General features: G+C 48.0%; 1 protein-coding gene across 1 annotated transcript in view; it reads right to left on the bottom strand.

Moving 5' to 3' along the window:
- The window catches only part of LOC103201956 (forkhead box protein D2), a 1,551-nt gene extending 1,278 nt beyond the window's left edge, over nucleotides 1–273 (bottom strand). The window contains exon 1 of the mRNA XM_007946726.1: nucleotides 6–273. Within this exon, the coding sequence (XP_007944917.1) occupies nucleotides 6–273 (268 nt within the window). The remainder of the gene's footprint in view (nucleotides 1–5) is intronic.
- Nucleotides 274–21,861: the final 21,588 nt, after the last annotated feature.

The raw sequence follows: 21,861 nt of genomic DNA, 5'->3' as shown, positions 1-21,861 counted from the left end.
CCCCCGAGGCGCCAAAGCGCGGGGCTCGCTGTCCGAGCAGCCGCCCGACTCCTCCTCGTCCTCAACTGCGTCTGCCTCTGCTTCCTCCGAGGGAAGCTCGGGGCCATGGGGGAGCACGTCCCGGGGGGCGCGGGGCCCGGAGAGAGCTGGGAGCTCCCCCCCACCGCTGCAGCCGCCGCCGCCCACCACATCTATATCTGCGTCCGCCTCGGACAGCGCGGCCGGTGAGCTCTCGGAGGACATGATCTCGCAGCAGCAGCTGCCCAGGGTCATGGTGCCGCCGCCGCCGCTCTCCGGCTCCGCTCGGGCCGCGGCTCCGGCTCCGCCGCGCTGCCTCTGGGGCGAGTGTGTTTTGCGCGCGGGCGGGGAGGGGGCGGGGGACTGAAGCAGACAGGGAGGGGTATCCCCCCAGCTCTGCAGCGCCCCCTGGTGGCCGACTCGCCCGCTCTCACCTCCGGCTGTGCACTTGACTGGCGGCTCTCTCCCGCTGCCCTGGGAGCCAGAGCTGGGGCCTGCACCCAGGGTCGGGGCAGAGGAACTGAGGCCTCCCCTTACCTTGGCGCTCCCCCGGCCCTCGGCCCCGGGGGAAGTCGGGGAATTAGTCTCCTCCCGCCTAGCGGCTGCCTAAGGCGGAAGAACCAAGAACCCGGGGCGGAGCTCCCTGGGCCGCGTGGGGCGGGAGGGGCGGGCAGAGCGCCTCAGCAGAGGGCCCGGCGGGAACAAACCGCCGCCGCGGCGGGAGCTCGGCTCTGGTGGCCGTGGGCTGGTCCCCTTCTTCCCGGCAGTTCCCGAAAACCCTCCGTTCAGTGAAGCCGCTGCCTTAGTCCACTCAGCTCCGGGATGTCCTGGCTCACGCAGACACCAGTCCGAGCCGGGAGAAGTGGTGACAGCCCCCACCCAAGGCGCCGCTTGGCCACCAAGGCCGAAGCGCAGTTGGAACGCGAAAGGGAGTCTGAGACGCCCAGACAAACGCCGCCGGAGAAGGGCCTGCCAGAGCCCGAGAGGCTTCCGGCCCGAGGTGGAGACTGACTTGAGAGATGGCGAGCAGGAAACTTGGCATTCTCAACCGCCGACCTCCTAGAGGTGAGAGAATTCGGCTGCGCCCTCTCTTCCTCTCCCAGGCTGGGATTCTGCACCCATACTCTTGCCGCCCTGCGGGACTCCAGATGCTAGAGTGTGCACAGGAAGACTCAGGCCCGGGAGCTAGCCGTTTGTCAATCCACTCCCGCCCCCGAACTCCTCTGTCGCGCTGCGGCCACATTCCCCGTGTGCGGACCGGTCAATCGCTCTAAGAATGCCTGTACGCTGACCTTTTCTGTCCTCGTATCCATTTGTCTCAGTCTCTGTGACTCAATCTTTCACTCTCTTGGTGAATCTGTCTCCGTTTCTTGTGCATCTGTCGAGGTTGAACTGCTGGTAGGACTGGGAGTCCCTCCCTCAATTTCCCCTACTTCCCCGTCCAATTGCATTGCGAGGTAGCTCCTGTCTTTCTGGCAGGACCTGTAGGACCTACTGAGAAGCAGCAGGACCCCCACCGAGGCCTCCCTCAGTGAGCCCTGACCGCAGCCCCAGGCAAAGGTTGCTGGTATCTCTCAGGATCCTGTGTACATGAGGCTGTTCGTGTGCCCTCTCTTTTCAACCTTCCCGCTCCCTCTAGGAACCCGTCAAGGAGTACCTCCAACTCAGACTGGGCCCATCTTAATCACTGGGGAATGTAAGGGAAGGTGGGCAATGGACGCCGGCGAGAATAGGGCGGAGGGCTCTGCGGCTGCCCCGACAGCGCCGCGCAGTGGTCGAAGCTCGAGCCTGCGAAGCCAAAGACCCAGCTGCTTTGCTGGTGTCACAGACCGTGTCAGAAGGTTGCTTCCCGTTTCTAGCCTCAGTTTCTTGGTCTGCATAGTAACTAAGGGCAAATAACCTTGGAATCAGGGTTGCCGGGGTTCAAATCCTGGCTTCACTATTTATTAGCTCTCTCTGGTGCCACAGTGCCTAAGGCATTTGACTGCTAACCAGAAGGTTGTCAGTTGGAACCTAGCAGCCGCTCCGGGGAGAGAAGATGAGGCAATCTATTTGTGTAAAGATTTACCGCCTTGGAAGTCCAATGGGGGCTGCCGTAAGTCGGAATCAACTCAATGGCAGTGGGTTTGGTTTGGTTTTGGCGTCACCTTGGACAAATTTCTTAACCTCTCTTTTCCTGTTTCCTTCTCTGTAAAAAAAAAAAAAAAAGAGATTAAAAACACCTACCTGGTGGGTAATATGTAAAACTAGACATATTTCTATGGGATACTTCTGAAGAGGGAGCACTTTGGGGACTCTTGGGACTCTGTTCTCTCAGAAAGAGGTTAGAGATAGTGAAGATCCCCAAGGGATCTCTAGCCCTTGTCCAGACCACCGCCACACACACACACACACACACACACACACTCACAAACACACCCTGCATTAGCCATACTGTGCTGAAGTAGGTCCCTTGTAGAGAAGTGCTAAAAGCAGGGGTGGGAGGGAATTTGCAGCCCGTGGAGCTGTGTCTCAGCAGGGTTATGTGCGGATGAGCGAGGTCTCCCTTTCATCTAACAACAGCCTCCAATCTGTGGAGTAATCTAGTCTAAATCCAATTCTGCCATTCCCCGGATGGGGCAACAGAGGCCCTGAGAGGGGGGAAAGACTCACTGGGGCTTTTACAAGATAGAGTAGGGCCAGGTCTCAGGACCCCCATAGTGCAATTCTCCACCCACCCAAGCTATCAGGCTAAAAGAGCAGAGGAGGGTGGGAGGCAGGCCCTCTGGGCGTCCCTGTGGGACCGCTGATGAAGAGGACCTACCCAGTGTGCTGGATCTGCATAAGTAAGCCAACCATGAGACAAAGAGAAAAGTTCCAGTCCTCAAACTGTGGACAAGGACTAATGGCCCTGGAATTGGAATTTCCTAAGTGATAGAGCCCTCCTGGAGGAGGTAAAAAAAGGCCCACGGAGAGCAGTTTCCTGCAAGAATCCAGATAAACTCACATACCTAGGGTTCCTAGATTTTAGCAGATTTGTTTTTTTCTGGCAGCCCTACACATACACTAAGCTTTCTCTTTCCTACATGGAGATCTCTTTCACACTGAAAGGACTCCCCCACCTACCTACTCACAGACACCCCACACTCTCAGTCACACACTAGCTCTAAGGCAGCGCAGCTCTGCTAGTGTCTGAATAAATGAAGAGAAAGGCATTGATATCATCCTACAAATCTCCCCTTCTAAATATCTTCATTTCTAAGAAGGCAAGTGTGAACCAGTAGCTTCCTTCCTTACCAGGGCTTTCCTGATTGCCCCCCAGGCTCAAGCCCTTGCCTAGTTTCAGGGTAAGACTGGTTGAGGCACCCACCCTCTGGGTCTCATGCTCCGGCCAGACGATCTGTGGAGCAGCTGCAGCCTCCAGCCTCAGCCTCTGCCTGGCCCTGCTGCTGCTCGCTTGAGACCTGGCTTGGGGAAAAGGAGTACAGGACTCACAGCTGGTAATTCCTCCTCCCTCCCAAGGCTTTGGATCAATTTGTTTCAAACAATGCCGGTGGTTGGTGCAGTGGGGGCTGGGAGAAAGACGACCCCTGCTTTCGGGATTCTTCTTCGCTTTTCCTTTGATTGTTGCCGTTCCTGTCGTCAGGCTCAGCCTGTTGTTGACGTTTTCGGATCGCAACTGTAATCCGCGCTGTCTGTCGCCCCCTCCGCGAAAATCTAGCCACTTTCCCGGAAGCCTGGGCCCAGCATCCCCGTCTACAGCCTTCACGGACCGTGAGGCTCTGCGGGTTTTGGTCACAATTGTCATTGGTCGTGCCGGCCCACCTCCCTTGCCCACCTCACTCTCTCCAGCAGCCCAGAAACCATTGGGAGGAAGCATTTGGGGAGGCTCCTTAGGCTTGCCACTCCAAAATATTCGGACTCCCGGAGAGGAGTTGAGTGTTTATCGCGGAGTATGTGTTGCTATCGGTAGTGTTAAGGCCTTCTCTCCCTCTTTTCTTAGGGCTCCTGTAGTCTTGCTGTTCTCAGCAGCTAGGGAGAATTGGAGCCCTCGGGCAATTATGAGGATATTATTAAGCCGGTCGCAATACCGGGGAAGAGCTGCGCAGAGCTAGCGGTGGAGTCTGAGCAGCGCGGGACGATCGAACGGGGCCTTCCTTGTGTTGGATTGTCGAGGGCCGGGGCTCGCCCCTCGGCGCAGTCCCGCTGCGTAGCGCAGGCTCTGCTGGGCAGGCGGGGAGAGAAGAGGGGAGAGGCGGGGACACCACGCTAGCACACTCTTCTATAATAGCGTTCACAAAACTAGCCAGCCTCAGGGAAAACGACGAGTCCGGCGTTGACCTCTCCTGCCCGCGCCCGGGAGCCGCAGCTCCGGAGCGAGACAGTTATTTGTGCCTAGCCCGGCCGCAGCAGCCCATCCGTTTCCCCACCCCTTCCTCCACCCTGCTTTTCGGCCTCCTCAGGAGTCACCTACTCCCAAGACCAGGGTGGGAGGCGGAAGGCTCCGATCGTGTGTGGCGACGGGGCCCCTAGCACACAGGAGCGGGACTGTGGGTTAGAATCCTGGGAGCAGCAGGCCCCTCTGCCTGCAGGGAAATGGCAGGGCTCCAGCGCGTGCGCCTTCACCCCCGCTGCACCTCTGCCCCAGCCCGAGGAGCCGGTACAGGGGTCTGCGCCTCTGTGGTATCCCCTACACCTCGCCCGGGGTAAAGTCTGAGGGTGAGAATTCCCTCTCCCTCTACTTCCATTACGCCTGGCTGCGGTCTCACCCGCCCCCGGGACTACGTGTGTGTGGGGGCGGGGGGGGGGTCCTGCTTACGCTGCAATCACCACACACGCGTGTCCCAGAGGCTCGAGCACTGCGCGGCTGTAGAGATCAGAGGCAGCCGCGGAGCCTGATGAGTCTCGTTCGTGGGAAGAGGGTGCAGGCCCAGGAGGGTGGAGATCGCTCCCAACTGATTCCCAGATGTTAGGAAAATATGAAAACCTGCTGATGGATCTCTGCTTCCCAGTGCCCCCAAGCTGACCCCGCTGCTCCCAAATCCCCCACCCTGGGCCGCCGCTTCGCAAAGCCAGAGTTCGCTGCGCCCGCTGAAGCGCAGGCTCACATGCCTTGCAGCCCGTGAGCGGCCAGAGCGGAAGAGAGGGAACACACTTGTAGGTGTGTCTGAGCTTGAACCTGTGTCTCATTGTGAGGCCCCGAGTGTCTGCCTGAGCCCGGTGCGCTCTTAGAGGTTCCTGAATCCCTAGGTTTCTTTGTCCGCTTTTGTCCGTGCCTCTGCCTCTCCGGGCAACTGGGCCTCCGTGTGGCCAAGGACACCCCTGGGAGCCTGCGCTTGCCCTTGAGTCTTCCTTTCCCAACTACACAAGTGGTGCCTGCAGAGCTGGAGTGACCCATGACTGGCCTGGAAATCTCATCGTCCAGGCACTCATCTTTCTGCCAGAGCTGAACGGCGCGACTTGGCCGGGGAATGCAACTTGCTCCGGGCCAGAATGAAACTCCAGCAGGAAAGGAAGGTTGTGTGAGGGTGCGCACCTGTACGGGTCTGGTGATTATGGCGGGAAGGGTTATGGTGAGTATGTGCAGGGACTGTGCTGCCGAAGGCCAGGAGAGCTGGCGCCACACCCGCCTGCCTTCCAAGTACACGCCGCCAGCTAGAGCAGTGGTATGGGATGCGACTCCGTGCGGAGACTGAGTTGGGGGTAGGCACCAGGAAGGGGCATGGCCTTCTGAACCAGGTCCCCCAATACACACTACGCACATGCACATGACACACTCCGCCTGGTTTAGTTTTTCACTGTTTCTGGCATGGTAACTGGTGAGGCTGTGAGGGAAAATACTGCAGGATTCCTGCGCCCTTTTGGGTGGATGTGGAGCCTTGCAAACCCCATGGAAGTAGAGCGAGGGAACCGGTGGGAGCCCTGGCCTCACCACTCCGGCGCTGGTGACAGATTCCTAGGGAACAGCGACCTCTGGAGGAGGCATGCATCCACGGAAAGAGTCATGAACAAGACAAAGTCTTAGACGAAAGCGTCGGTCCTCCACCCGAGTCCTGTTCCCACCCTTTTAGGAAAGTCACCCAGAGATTCATAATCTCCGGACTCCACGCTATGGTAGTGCTTGGTCCTTTTCCAAACTGTACCTATGCTTTAAGTCCCGCCTCCTCCAGAAATAAGTCTTTCGGCGTGCCCAGTTCATCCTTCCTCTCTTCTTGCTCGGAGCTCTTCAGAACCTAAAGCGTGAACGCCAGACCCTAGCGCTGGCATACTACACTACACAGCTGGCCTGCTTCCTGCCTCTCCTCAAAAGAGACTGTTAACCCACTCCACTCTCCCCTTGCATTGCATGCTGGGTGCCCCTGCCACACACACACACTAAATAAAGTCAGGTCATTTATCCCAGAATTGGAGTGTAAATTTTCTTTTTTCTTTTTTTAATTGTGATTTGGGTGATGATTTACAGAGCAAATTCACTTTCCATACAGCAGTTCACATACACTTTGTCTCATGACATTGACCACAGTTTACCACAATGCAACAGCTCCCCTCTCACTTCCTCCCATAGTTACCTCTTCCCAGCGTCCATCCCTCCATGCACTCCTGCCCCCTGAGCTGTCTCCCTGTGGGAGTGTAGATTTTCAAAGCTTTCCAAGATGGAGAAATTGAGGCTCAGAAAGAGGGCTGACTTGACCAAGGTCACGCTGCAAATTAGTAGCTGAAGTGGAACCAGAACCATAGAATCCTGTTTCTCAGCTCAGGGCCTTCTCCATTTCACCTGGATGGGGAGTGATAATGTGTGGAAGAGCTCATTTTTTGAGTGAGGCCCAGGTAAGGGAGTTTGGGCATAGGAGTGGGAGATGCTGGAGGGAACTGGAGTCAGGGAGGTCACTGCTGCAGGATGGGGCAGCAAGGAAGGCAGGAGGGCAAAGCTGCTCTGGGAGGGCAGATCCTTCCTTTGCCAGCCCCAGCCCAGATCAAGCAGCTTTGAAAGGCGCCACATTTCAGGGGCTGGTCGAGTGACTCACCTCAACAGATAGCGAGACCAGAGGTTGGGAACAGCCTCAACTCAGGCAAATACCACCTCAACCCCAAGGAAGGTAGGTAGAGGCTGCTATCACTTCTGCTGATGCATCCCTCGAGGGTGCTGCTGAGACCCCAAATCAACAGGAAGTGGCCTTGTAGTGTGCACTTACACAGAGTTAAGGGAGAAGCTGGTAGGGTGTTTTCATGTTATTGTATGACACCCCAGTAGTCTAAGGCCTTCCCAGAGATGCTTCACTTTCTGCCAGTGGTGTGCTTGTCTACACAGGACACCTGGCAGCCTGTCCCATATCCTCCTGTCCAGCCTTACCTCCAGCCACTGTACCCCACTCACCTGATTTGCTTTCTCACCATTTCACCTTGCACATGCTGTTCCTTCTGCCTGGCTCAGTTTTCCTCATCCTTCTCAAATGTCATTTCCATTTCAGATGTCAAGCTTTATGAGATCCATTTTCTAACCACACCCTGCTCTCACCAGACTATAAAGGACTCCTGAGTCTGCAATCCCAAAGCACTTAGCCCCCTCCATTGTCATGATTTGTTTTCCTGTCTGTTGCACCCTGTAGACTTTGAGCTCCTTGGAAAAAGGGATCCTCATTTTTCCTCCTCTACACAATGAGGATAATAACTGTATCTACTTCATTGGATTATTATTGAGGATCAAACAAGATAAAAGCATTTAGTCCAGTGCCTACAACTTTGAAAGGGTTCAATTAAGGTTTCTTATCATCATCATCATCATTAATCACTCTCCTGCCAGGTACGAAGTCTGACACAGAGTAGGTGCTCACTTAATGTTAAATATGTGGAGATGTGCATGTGTGAATGAATGAATGATGTGCCATATCTCTCCCTCTGCTTGGGATTCTTCAGAGAGCTCACTTACATTGCCAATGGAAATGTGTGCTCTTTGAGGACAGGGATTGTTTCTCCTCATCACTCCCCATCCCTGAGGGGGAGAGGAACATAAGCTAGTTTGAATTGAATTGCTCCTAGTTTGAGTTGAATTTCACTTGCAATGGAATGTTCCCAGGTTAGTTTTCTGGCAGTGTCATCAGATAGGAGTTTATCCATTGTCCCTGACTCCAAGTCATTGGATTTCTCTCTTGTGCTGTCTGCCTCTATTTCCTCCTTTCAAAATGGTTGTAACAAATCAAACATGTATGCTGTGAGTCTTCTTTCCCCTAGGCCCATATTATTTCTCATATGGAGTATCTTAGCACTTCCCTAAAGTTTCCTCTGTCCCCAGTCACTCCTTCCTCTCTTATTTATCTGCACAGCTGCCAGACAGAGCCCTGCCAAAATCTTCCAGTTTCCCATTGCTTGTTTCACAAAGATCAGTGTCCTGTGCTGTGATTAGCTGAATATGTTTATGGTCTTTGGGTGTCCCATGCCTCTGTTGGGGAAAATGAGGCTATCTAATCTCTGTCCCATCACCCCTACTCCCAAGGGCAGAGAGGCAATCCCAGCTGAATCAAATGTAGCACTGCAACCCTAAAGCCTGGTGATTTAACTGCCTGCACATGTTAGGTCAGTAACCTAAGGCAAACCTATCACTCCTTCTATAGGATTTGATATATGGACTCTGGAACTTTGGGATGTAGGGACTCTGATACTCTGAGAGGGTTGCTACTCCTTCTGGATTAGAAGATATAAATGCAGACTTAGCTGCCAGCAGCCATCTTTCCTGCCATATGGAGAGTGATGTTTGACAAAGAAGCCCACACTGAGGCAAACAGCCTGGAAAGACAGAGCTTTGAGTTCCTGGATCCAGCTAAGCCTGAAACTAAACCCCTCGGCATATGCAGATATTCCAAAGAATTTTTTTTTTTTTTTTTTTTTTGCTTAAGCTAGTCTGAATTGAATTTCTGCTAGTTTGAGTTGAATTTCATTTGCAGTGGAAAGAAGGCTGACTAATAAAGCCAGCATTTGAGACCTTGCATGATTTGTTCCCAGGCTAGTTTTCTGACATGTCATCAGCACTACCACTGTCCCCACCTGCCAACAAGCTTCTCAGTTCCAACCACAGTAACCTATACTTTTTTTGTCTCCATCCACAAGAGAAACTATTCTCCAGTCTTTTGATATCTACCTATTGAAGTCCTGACTATTCTCTAATATCCAGCTTCTCATGACGTCTTCCCAGTTTCCCCAGACAGAATTAAGCCCTTGTCCTACCCTCCTCTCAAAGTATTTTGCCTCTGCCTCAATTGTAGTCCATGCTACCCTGTAACACATCTATTTGTTTACAGCAGCATGTCTCACCCACTGGAGTCCAGATTCCCAGAACCATCTGGCCTCCTTTCAGTCCCAATGAGACATGCTACCTCCCAGTGCACGGCCTTTGCACATGCTGTTCCTTATGCCCCCATTCCATCTACTTAACACCCACCTATGCACATCTCAGCTTAAAGATTACCTTCTCTAGGAAGCCTTCCCTGCTCCCTTCTCCCCTCCCTTACTGCATATACTATTATGCCTCTGTGCCACTTTCCTTTATGGCACTTAGTACAGTATTTGTGTAATGATTTGATTCATTTCTATCACCCCTGCTAGACTGTAGACTCCACAACACCAAAGACTGCCCATTTTCCTCATCACTGTATCTAGGGATACAGGCCCTGGGGGCCTGGCACATAATAAACACTGTATACATAACAGTAAATATTTGTTGAATAGGCGAATGGAAGTCCCTGCTTCTTCCTGTTAATAAAGCTCATTCACAACATCTCATAGTCTCTGAGTTTAATCCTTGGTGAATCAGTGCAATAAACAGAGGTGAGGAGAATATAGAGGAGAATGATCAGGTTGGAGAAAGTCAGGGCAGGGAATATGGCCAAGACTTCTTCACAGGAATAGAACCCACCATTTTTTAGCTCAGCACATAGTTGCCCAGAATAATAGCTACATTTCCCAACCTCCTTTGCAGCTAGGTATAGTCATGTGACTAAATCTTGGCCAAGGAGATGTCAGCAGAGATGTCCTGTGGTGGTTTCCAGATGCCTTCTTCAGAGCAAGATGATGCGCACTTGGAGTTCTTTGTCCCTGCTGCCTGTACTATGAGGAGGTCGCAAACAACAGAGCCACACGAGAGAAGGTCCTGGGTCCCTGAGACCAATAAGTACCACCACCATGAACTTCCTGCACACATTCTTGTTTAAACTATTTGTGTGTGATGTCAGGTTTGCCCGTGTCCCTCTCAGGTCCTCAATTTCCTCATCTAACAAGTGAGAAATGCATAATCCGTCTCCATCTAGCCCATATGTGTTCAAAAATACTCAATGTTGCTGATCAGTGTGAAGTTCCTTGCAAAGTAAGATCAGCCAATATTTATTTAGTGCCTAATTTACATACACGAACTCATTATAAAACAATGCTATGGGATGTGAAGCTCTAATGTAATTGCTAGCCTAGGTAAAAATATACATTTATTTTATTGTATTTGTGTTGTTGAGAATATACACAATAAAAACATATACCAATTCAAGTTTCTACATGTACAATTCAGTGACATTGATTACCTCCTTTGAATTGTGCAGCCATTCTCATCCTCCTTTTTTGAGTTGTTCCTCTCCTGTTCCCTAAGGTACCTATCCTTTTGAGTTGCTATTGTCAACTTGATCCCAAATTGACAGACCTTAAAAAAGCATAATGCTCAAGACAGACATTCTTTACTAGGTAAGCTAAACTACTGTTTGGTTTTAAGAAGACTTCAGGGGACCTGCTCGCCTTTCCCTGAACTAAATACCCATCCTATAGTCTACAGCCCTCCCCTGGTTCTGGTCAAAGGCTTCCCTCAGTCTTCACCCAACCTTTCCAGTTACCAAAAGTTCCATATTCCTCAACCAGAGTTACATGGGCTCTGGGCAACAGCAGGAATCTGGAGATACATAAGGTCAGTTGAAAGCTGGCAAGTCTGCTGCCTAAGACCCTAGATTTTCTACCTTTCCTTCATGCTGTTCCTTATGCCCCCATTCTCTTGGTCCCACATAAATTGCTTTGAAATTAGCTCATGGAGGAAGACGGTGTTTCCTAGGAATCGAAGCGGCCAATCCTCCCCTCCTGTACTTTAAAACCCCAACTCAGAGCTCACCTCCTCCAGGATACTTTCTCTCCTGAAGCCCACAAAGCCTCAGCCCCTCCATACTTGGAAGACAGTCTGATGCCCAGGATGGGGTCTGTGACCCCCTCATGTTAGAGTCCAGGTTTTTGTGGGGTTTTTTAATCTTTACTTCTTCTCCTTGGCCCCCTGTACCCCAAGTCCAGCCTCCAGACAAGGGGCAGCTCAGGCCAAACTACTAGGTTCAGTGGGCTCCAAGCATGCCAGGCCCTGGCTAGACTGCCCAGTGAGGAAGACTGGAAACAGGCCTTCCTCAGGGAAGACTCTAGTCAGGTAGGGTAAAAATCTTCACACACAATCCCACCATCACAATAGCATCAGCATTTACAAAATCCATCCCCACTTATGCAGAGAGGATAGAGCTCATTCTGTTTTCTGAGGAGACTGAGGCTGAGGTCAGGACCAAGACTCTAATTGGCAAATGATCAAGGTGACATAATAGCTCCCACATCTTGTAAAGTACTCTGCTCACTGCATTGTCACCAGTCAATATTTGGCTCCTCCGATCAGAGACAATGTCTGATTCTTCTCTGAGTTGAGTTCTCAGCTAAGGAGGAGCACAGGGCCAGGAACTATCAAGGCACTTGGAGAGAGTCATGAATTGCTATGAAGGGCAGAGAAAATAAAGGACTAGACTAAGTGTTTGACTTGGAACTAGACCTCACATTTCCTACCCTCAGCCCAGCACCCTTTGCTCCATTTCCCTCTGACAGAGCAGATTCGTTTTCAGCATTGACGACCACTCATCTCATCTCCTTTCCAAGGCCTTCTGCACTGGGGCTAGAGCTAAAGAGGAAGGGAAAAGGAGGGTAGGAGATCTGAGAAGGCTTCCCCTAGAGAAGAAAAGAACCGCACCCAGTTTAACTTTTCCTCACCAAACAGCTGGGTTCCTCACTACAGCAAATGCTACTCCCAGCCCAGTGGCTCCTGGCTTCATTCCGCTAACTTTCTGTTCAAATTAGGGGTGCCCTTGTTTGAGTTGGGTATAGTTAAGGCATTTGACTGCTAACCAGAAGGCTGGTGGTTCAAACCCACCAGCCACTCCTCAGAAGGAAGACTGGGTAATCTATTTCCATAGAGATACTGCCTCAGAAACCCAAGGAGGGGTCGCTATGAGTTGGTGAGTCAGATGGACTCCATGACAGTGAGTTTGGTGGTTGGTTTTTTTTTTTCCTCGTTATCACCACCAGGTGCATACAAGATGTCCAATAGATGGCGCTTTTGTCTCCACAAAAATCCCTGGGGCTGGGAGGGAGGGCAGGGAAAGTAAGAGAGAGGGATAGGGTGGTGGGAAGGGATAGAGAATGGAGACAAGGAAATAAACCAAAATATGTCACTTGGCTTGGAAAGTTGCCTTTCAGGATGAAGGCTGGAGTTGTGGGAGTTGTGGGGTTGTAGTGGGGGTGGGAGTAGGAGGCAGGGGTGGGGAATGTCAAGGTGAACTGAAGAATGTTATTGATGTGTCTGGAGTTTTGATCCATGCTTCTAGCTCCACTTACCTCTTGCTCAAAAAAGAGAATGGCTTTAGAATCAGGCTAACCTGGAGTCAAGTCCTGAATTGGTCATTTAGCAGCTTGACCTGGGGGTAACTCACTTTAACTTGTATGAGCCCCAGTTTCATCATCTGTAATAAAATGGAGCTAATAATTCTAAAAAAGCCACCTCTGTATTCCAGGAGTAATCTGTACCCTGTACTTGATTTTTTGTCCTTTTTTTTTGGTAATATACTACTGGATTCATTTTGCTGTTATTTTGTTGAGAAACTTTGCATTTACTTTCATACATGAGATTTGTCTATATTTTGTGTGCACATCCCTTCCTTATCAAGTTTTAATAACAGAATTAAGCAGATAGAATTGGGGTGACTTCATTTTTTTCAGTGTTTCTTCTGTTGGTCTATTGACATTTGTCAATCCTTAAATCAGTCAAGCCAGACCAGGGATGACTACCAGCCAAATGACGACCCAAGTTTTCAAGGTAGGCATGAGTCTGGTTAAATGGGAAAGTTTATACCCTCTATGGAATAGGAGAATTTTAATCAAATGACTGATTCTTTCTAAGCTTTGTGTATCATCTTTTCTTCATCATCACCTCCACATCCACCAAGCTACTATCCTTTACTACCTGATTTATTGCAGTAACCTTTTGACTAGTCTCCCCACCCCACTCAAGGCCTCCTCTGATTCTACCTCCAACACTTGTTTCTAGCTATGAAATTTCCTCTAAGCACAAGTTTGGCTACATCTTATGGGTTTTAGTGCCTAACGCATTTGACTGCTATCTGGAAGTTTGGCAGTTCAAACCCACATGATGCTCTGTGGAAGGAAAATGGGGCAGTCTACTTCCATAAAGATTTACTGCCTCAGAAACCCAACAGGGGTCGCTATGAGTCAGAATTGACTCAATGGCCGTGAGTTTGGGTTTTTTTTTTTTTTTTGTATTTTCACTTATTAACTTATAAATAGTCTGTAATTTCAGTTCAGTTTTCCTCTAACCTACTTCTGCAGTATACTGTCTCAAAAACCCAAGGAGGGGTCGCTATGAGTCGGGTCCTACTCAACGGCACATAACAACAACAACATGAGTTATTTAGATAAGCATTTTTAACTTTTCAAGTGCTGAGTTTGAAAGGTGGTTTTGTTGAGATATATTACACCCACTCCTCACTTATTGACATAGTTAGTTTCCAAAGACCACATCATTATGTGAAAATTGGCATTATGAGAAAATGGAGGATGACTACATCATGACATAACTGCCAAATTACATCATGATAAAACTGGCAAACCACTGAGAATCATGACCCAGCCAAGTTGACACATAACCTTAACCATCGCAGCCAGCATTAGTTTCACCTTGCACCTTGGTGTTCATTACTGGTAGACATGTCATTAAAGCACAAAATAGTTGGATAGTAGATTGTTGTAAGTGTAAAAATTGGATAACAAGATAATCGTTAAGTGAGGAGTTAGGTATATTGTTTGAAATAATTCATTCTCTGCTCCCTTCACAGTAAGAGGCCACATGTCCTGGTCCCTCAACACATGACCTTTCCTGTGTCCTGTGGAAGGAACATACATGCTCACCTCATTGACTTTGGGCTCAGCCTCATAACATGCTTTGGCCAAAGGAATGTGAGTTATGTATGCAATGTCTTTAAGACACATTACAAGTTTCCTTTGCTTTCCCACTTTTGCTCTTCCCTGATACCACACAAGCAAGATGGTCCCTTTGGCCTGGGTTCTGGAATAAGAAGACACATGAAGCAGAGCTACTACCTGGAATAGGGCCTCTGGCAACCTGCAGCCTATGTAATACAAGTGAGAAATAAACATTTATTTTGTGATACGCCACTGAGATTGTTGTTTGTTAGCACAGCAAAGGTGACTGACTAATATAGGTAAATTTTGTTTTGTTGTTATTCTTTTATGAGTAATTTCTATTTTAATGCATTATACTCAGACTCTATGACCTGTAAAAGTTCTTATTTTTAAAGTACAATTTCAACTTACTATTTTTATAAATCGTTTTTATAAGTATTCTGTGTGTATTTAAAACAATGTGAAATTTCATATTGTTCAAGACAAAGCTACATTATTAATTACATTATGAAAATCCTGTCTCTCATTTCTCAAACTGGTTTCCAAGAACATATTCATATAGATCCAGGAATCCAGAAGAAGTTTATAATGTGCTTTCATTGCATTGTTGTTGTTGTTGTTGTTGTTATGTGCCATCGAGTCGGCCCCGACTCATAGCGACCCCTCCTTGGGTAGTATCACTATGGAAGTAGATTGTTCCATCTTCCTTCCGGGGAGTGGCTGGTGGGTTTGAACCGCCAGCCTTCTGGTTAGCAGTCAAGTGTCTTAGCCACCATGCTACCAGAGCTCCCTTCATTGCAATAGTAATCTTAAAAACATTAATATAAGTATTCTAGATCACTTAGTTACTTCTTTATAACATATATTTGATATTTAGAGTCTTCATTTGCATTAAATATCAGGAAATACTATTTTAATCTTGAGATGAGACCAAAAAATGTAGACTTTATAAATAAATGCTGTGTTCAGGCCAATTTTAGGGGTGTGGTCTCCTACATGAAGGAATGCTTGCAGTTGTTTTAAAAGAGAAAAGTAGTGGGTGAATTTAGTCATCACATGGTTCAAGGCATGCCAAACCCAAAAGACCTGCAGTGCAGTGGCCAGAGCCCCATTCATGGTACAAGTGATTTAGTTTCAGCAAAACAGTATCTTCTTTTACATTTGATTAATGTTAGGGATTATAATTTTATTTTGTAGCTCTGTTTGCATTTAATTTATAAAAAGTTTTGTTTTGCAAAATATATATGAACTGTGGAATGGAAAACCAATTTTCTCTGTAGGCTTTCAACCAAATCACAATAAAAAAGTAAGAAAAAAAATTTTGTTGCTTAAGACATATAAGCCTAAGGAATTTATATCTGTACATATTAAGTGATATTACAATAAAAATAATTTGAGTCAATATTGAGTCCACAGACTTTTTTTTCTTTTTCCTTTAAAAGGAGATCCGTTTAGCCTCCTGTATCTTGCAAAATTTCCCCAGTACTTCTGGTATCTCCCAAAGAGTTACTTCACATGGGCTCAAAACTAACCCAGTCACTACAGTGGATGGTCCTCTATGTTCTTCATTTCTCTTCCTGCCTTTGCTAGTGATGCCTACACCCTGAGAATTGCCTGAAGGAGCCTCTCTGTTTTCATTGCTAGTGTCTCAGCCAAGGGTGTCACTTTTCCATGTACCCAAAGGCCCAATATTCCCATGTGCCAAGGATGCTGCCTTTTTTTATTGATCTTGGTCCAGGAGGGCCTCTAACTAGCTCAATATTATGCTGGGCCCAAAACCACCCTTCTTGTGTTCCAAGTCACCCTAAATGAGGACTCTCTTCATCTCTTCATCTCCTTTAAGCAACTCTCAACCATTCCCTTGGCCTCACCTTCCCCTCAAAACTTGTGTACCCCCCCACACACACTTCCCTAACCCTGAGCTACCTTCCCAGCTTCCCAGTAGTGCATACTCAGAAAATAATCTTCCACTGTCCTCTTCCCAGCCACCCAAAGTAAACCAAAAACCAGAGCAAACTCACTGTCATCAAGTTGATGGCTAATAGCGACCCCCTTTGGGTTTCCAAAGTGATAAATTTTTATGGAAGTAGATTGCCCAGTCTTCCTTCCATGGAGTGGCTGGTGTGTTTGAACTGCCCACTTTCTGGTTAACAGTCAAATGCCTTAGGTACCATGCCACCAGAACTCCACCCAAAATAAAAGTCTATGAAAACACAGCTTTGACTCAACTGTTAATAACTGTTTCACTTTCAAACTGAACCCTTAGCTTCTCGTACTGAAACAGCCATCTTAATTTCAGATGTGCAAAGTTTCAAAAAAATTTACCTTGTCTAAAACCAAGAAAAAATTCTTGGAATAAAATAAGAAAAGTGAAGATATGGCATACAGGAAACAGAGGCTCCAACACAGGTCAGAGATGAAGGGAATTCCCAGGATGACAGTGAAGGGAAAATTCACGGCCACATCTGTGCGGCAGACAGGGAGAGCAACCAGACCAGACTGGAGCTGGAGGACAGAGGACTCTGAGAGGGATGCCCCAGGGAGGAAAACACACAAGAACCAAAAGCAATGATAAGTTTGACTTCATGAAAGATCATTCCACAGTGTTATTGGAAGGTATGGGAAGGTTTGGCCATAGGGACAAAGATAGCTAAGCAAATGAGAAAACAAAGCAGTATTAACTCCAGGGAAAATCTAAAGTTGCACTAAAAAAAAAAAAAAAAAAGGAACTGTAATCATAGCACACTATTAGTTTACCAGAAGACAATATTTAATAGTAATAATAATGTAAATGCTAAAAATTAATTTAACCAAAGTTGTTACATAACTGTATTGGTAGTTTGAATGGACAGTGGGAGGAGAAGGAAAATTTAAAGGTAAATGATCATCTATCATAATAGGAAGTTAATCATTACTGTTTCAAGAAAGAGAAGTATACGCATGGAAATATGGAAGTATGTTCCAAAAGAAACAAACATGAGTTGAAAGTAGATCAAATAGGGGTCCTGAAAGTAGAGCAATACACCATGATAAGCTTTGGATTGCTATTTGGTTTATGGGCTCTTTTCAATTTAATAAAAATAAAAATTAAATGTTAAAACATGTATTCTCAGGCTTACTGGTCTGATGAAGACTGGTGGAACTCCCATGTCTATGGCCCTTAGACAGCCTCAAGCTAGGAACTGAACTGAACCCCAGTGACTCAACTTTCAGCCAAATGACAGGCCTATAAGGTGAACAGTAATACCAGAAGAGTATGCACTCATTAGAACAATTGAGCATATGAGATCAAGAGGACAGCATTTGCCCAGGGATAGAGCTAGGAAGGCGGGAGGGGATATAAAGGAAGGATGACAGGAAGAGGTGGGCACAGGGAGGAAGTATGAAGAAAGCTGTTACAGTGTGGGGATTGCAATAAATGTCACAAAACAGAATGTGTAAGGAATGTTGAATGGAAAACTAATTTGCACTATAAACTTTCACCCAAATCACACTTCAAGAAAAAAAGAAGTGTCTTCAGATTAAAGATGACTTGTAAGTTTCTACAAGAACATTTCTGAAAGGTCCATTCAGATGATTTTCTCAATTAAAAAGGGACAGGGGAGGGAATAATAATGAAATGTCACTTCTAGATAAAAAGTGCTTGATGCTTCTTAAAGACAGTGTTGGATTGAGGCTTCTGTTTCATTTTTCAACTTCTACCAAAGTGTCAAAATTCATGTATCTGGACATATATATTTCCACACTATAAACTCTTTGAGAGCATAAATTGTTTATTTATATCTATACTGGCTACAGAATCCAGCACAGGACCTGGCACACAGTAAGCACTTGATGTTGAATAAAGGAAAATTAAAAGGGATTGAAAAAATGAAATCTTTATGATTTTCAAGTTCAGCAGGGACCTTCCCAGTATTTATTCTCTAAATGTCCCAAGAACTCAGGGACACAGACCTGCAGGGCGGCAGCAGGAACACAATTCAGAACTCAAGAAGTCTTTTTCAGCTTCAGCAGAGTGAAAAAGGTCCTCCCTTTCCTGGAAATTTATCAGGAGGTTCTCTGAGGCAGAGGATGGGCTGTAGCACCATTTGGAGAAAACAAAATCTTGCATTTTGATCTTTGTGGAGCTCTAGTCTTTGAGAACCTACAGCTGGATCTTCTACTACCTACTGAACCTTGGGGAGAAACAATCACCTCATTCTCCAAAAGGGATAACAGGTGAGAATGACTAAGAAGGTGCCTTGAGGTCTTTACAAAATACTGTCAACTCTGTCATTATTCAGTGAGTCAGGCTCAGTGTTATGCTGGGGATTCAGCTAGTCAGTCAACAAATATTAAGTGCAGGGCTGCTATGCATCAGACAAATTAGATGTGACCCTTGCTCTAAGGGGTTAATAGCTGAGGTGGGAACTATCATTCCAGGGCATTTTGTACCACCCTGTGCACACTCACTACCCTACATACAATGATGGAAGGAATCCTTCCTGGATTTGCTGCACCCTTCTCCTCTATGAACCACCCATTCTCCACCCACAGCCTCCACCACCACCCTAGAGCTTCAAACTCTGATACATAACAAGTGCATCAGGCACGCCCAATACACAGATCACATTCTCAAGGCACACTGCCTCTCTCCCCCCACCTTCCTCTGCTCCTAACCCAGGCTCTGCTAGACTGTGATCTCTGATGCAAGCGAGCTTAAACTAGCCTAATTCTTGGCGTTTGGATGAGCACCAGACAGCAGGACATGGTCAAAGGCCAGCTCCCTCCTTTATACAGCAACCTCTGCTTCTCTGCTCCATGCTGCCTTGTCCTTGCTGCTATCGCCAATCAAGAACAAGATTGGGTCCCTGATGCCCAACTCTCGGTCCAGCAGGGAAGGTAAAAAGGGTCATAGCTGATGGGGCAGAGTCCAGCTCCAGATGCTTTGAAGTGGACCTGGTACATTCCAGTAGAGAGTTTTAACTTTAACCTTTTGCACTGAACTCCCAGCCTTCGGAATACTGTGCATACTAATCACCTGGGAATTTTGCTGAAATGCAGAATTTGATGATTCAGTAGGTCTGGGGTTGGCCTGAGATTCTGCATTTCTAGCAAATTGTCAGGTGATGTTGTAGGTTTGTGGATCACACTTCAAGTATAAGGCTCTGGACCACTCAACTCTTTTCTCTAAAGAGTCATGATTGAAGTAATATCTCTTCCCCACTGGTCCAGAAATTCTATAAGCAGGGATCTTCCCCTTCATTTACTGATGTATCCCCAGTGCCTAGCACACTGCTTGGCACGTGCTTTTTGGAGGAATGACTCAATAGTTAATGCTCCCTTATCCACAAGAACTAGGGATAATCTCAAACAGCAGACAATCCCATAGCCCAAATATATACACATGTCATCTCTACCAGGCTCTGGGATGCAAGTGATGGCACTTTACTGGTGTGGTTAAGGCATTTGGCTGTTAACCAAAAGGTCAGTGGTTTGAACCCACCAGATGCTCTGTGGAAGAAAGATAAAACAGTCTTCTTCTGTTAAGATTTACAGCCTTGGAAACCCAAAAAGGGTCACTATGAGTAGGAACCAACTCAATGGCAGTGAGTTAGGTTTTTTGACTAAATGCATCCACCTCTATGCCTCCCATCCAGGCTGCCTAAGTAAAGGCCTTGGACCCAGAACATTATCTGATAAGGAGGCTGGGACTTGGGTCACTCTCTCTCTTCCAGTTCCTTCTCCTTATCAGAGAAGGCTTCTGCCTATTCTGTCTGTTGCACATATGTAGGCACCATGTGGCACTAAACCTCACTTCTGTATCTGTTCCCAAGAGGGAGGGAATAAAGTCTCTCAACTAGGGCATGAGAAGGGTGAATGTAGAAACAACTGCCCTACACTGGCCACATGCCGAGACGATCCTGCTGGCCGTGGGAGACCAGTGCCCACCAAAGAAGCTGATCTCACTCTGTCTCTTCTCTATGTGAGTAAAGCATTCCATGCAGTAACAGAGCATTGTGATGTCTTTTTTTGGCAACTCAAACCCTGATAGTACTCATGGCCTCTGGGTGGCGCAAATGGTTAAATACTCAACTAACAACTGAAGGGTCCACCCACCCACAGGCACCTTGACAGAAAGGCCTAGCAACCTGCTTCTGAAAGGCCACAGCTTTGAAAACCCACAGAGTGCAATTATACTTTCAAACAAATGGGGCCTCCATGAGTTGGAATGACTTCATTTTTGGTTTTTGACATGTGCACACCTATGCACTATGTATTTTACTAGGCCTACTATATGCATTTCCTAATTCTGCCTTATGGACCTTCACCTGGCGATTCCCAAGGAGGCTCACCTCTTGTGGCAACCCAAGATCATGAACAAGCCTCATCCACTGTCTCCCCAGACCACTCCCCCAAACACCAGCCAGCACACAATCCCAAAGGAGATTTCTTTCTTCTTCTTCTTCTTCTTTTTTTTTTATTAAACCAACTTTAATTAAAAAAAATAAAATAGCCCAATGAGCCCTAAGTTTTCCAGGTGATGGAGCAGATAAAAAGGCCCAGTATCTCCCTGAAAGGTCAGGAGTCCCTGGTGTTGTTTTTCTCAGAATTCTTGAAAGCTGTCCTTAGCCCCTGGGAGCTCCTGCCCGGTAAGGAACTGAGAACAAACCAGTATGTGGAGGTGGGAGGACAAACTTCTGGGAAGTGAAGGAAAGATAGTGAGGAGTAATGAACCCAGGAGTCTGATTCAACTCACAGTATTCCCTCACCCACCTGCCTTTCCACCCCTCATTTGGTCTCATCCTTTGGGGTAAGTCTTTCCCAGCCCCAGCCCCGTCCATCGCTTCTCTATCTGCATTTGGCCAGTCCCTGCCCCTGCCCTCTGTCCCAGGCTCAATTATTTAGGACAAGGGGTTGGGATGGGAGTAAGGGACAAGAATATATGAGAGAGAAGGAAAGATTGGGGAGAAGTTAGTGGGGACAAGAAGCCCTATAAACTCTAATGTGTTATAAAAACGCGAAGAGATGTTGTTATGAGAAGGTGGATGAAGTCAGTCAGTTGAGGATTCAGCTTGAGATCGCAGGTCTGGCTTCCGAAGGCTTGGAACTCACCAGTAAACCTGGGGTGAGAGTCCAGCTCCAAGACATGAAGCCAATAGTGCTAGGGAGTAGGGGGTGCATAGGTGTTTCCGTCCGTTGGAGAAATGGTTGGATTCTCCCAGAACAAAGAAGGATTGAATAGGTGTGCTCAGTCCAAGTGGCAGAGATGGGGAGCTCAGGGGAGTACTTCAAGCCAAGGGGATAGAGATTGGGGGGCGGAAGGGGCGCTCCGGGCAGCGCTCCAGTCCTGGGATGCGGGAAGAACCTACAGGCGTGCACCGGCCCTAGAGAAACAGGTTCACAGGTAGCGCTCCAGCCCTGGCGCGAAACCTGGTTGCCTCAGGTAGGCGGCTCCCGGGCTGAGCGGGCCCAGTGCAGCAGCCGACCCAGCTAAGGCCAAGAGTGGCTCTGCGGGAAGCGGGCCCGGGCCAGGCCGCGTGGGCGGCAGCCCCAGGCGGCCCGGGGCCTGCGTGTAGAGCGGAGGGCTAGCGGTCGAGTAGACGGCGGCGGGCGGCGGGG

The sequence above is a fragment of the Orycteropus afer genome, unplaced genomic scaffold (assembly GCF_000298275.1).
Source record: "Orycteropus afer afer isolate SDZICR_OR568_19922 unplaced genomic scaffold, OryAfe1.0 scaffold00169, whole genome shotgun sequence".
NCBI classification, from domain to species: domain Eukaryota; kingdom Metazoa; phylum Chordata; class Mammalia; order Tubulidentata; family Orycteropodidae; genus Orycteropus; species Orycteropus afer.
The sequence above is the reverse complement of the archived record's forward strand: the minus strand, read 5'-3'. Positions and strand labels throughout refer to the sequence as shown.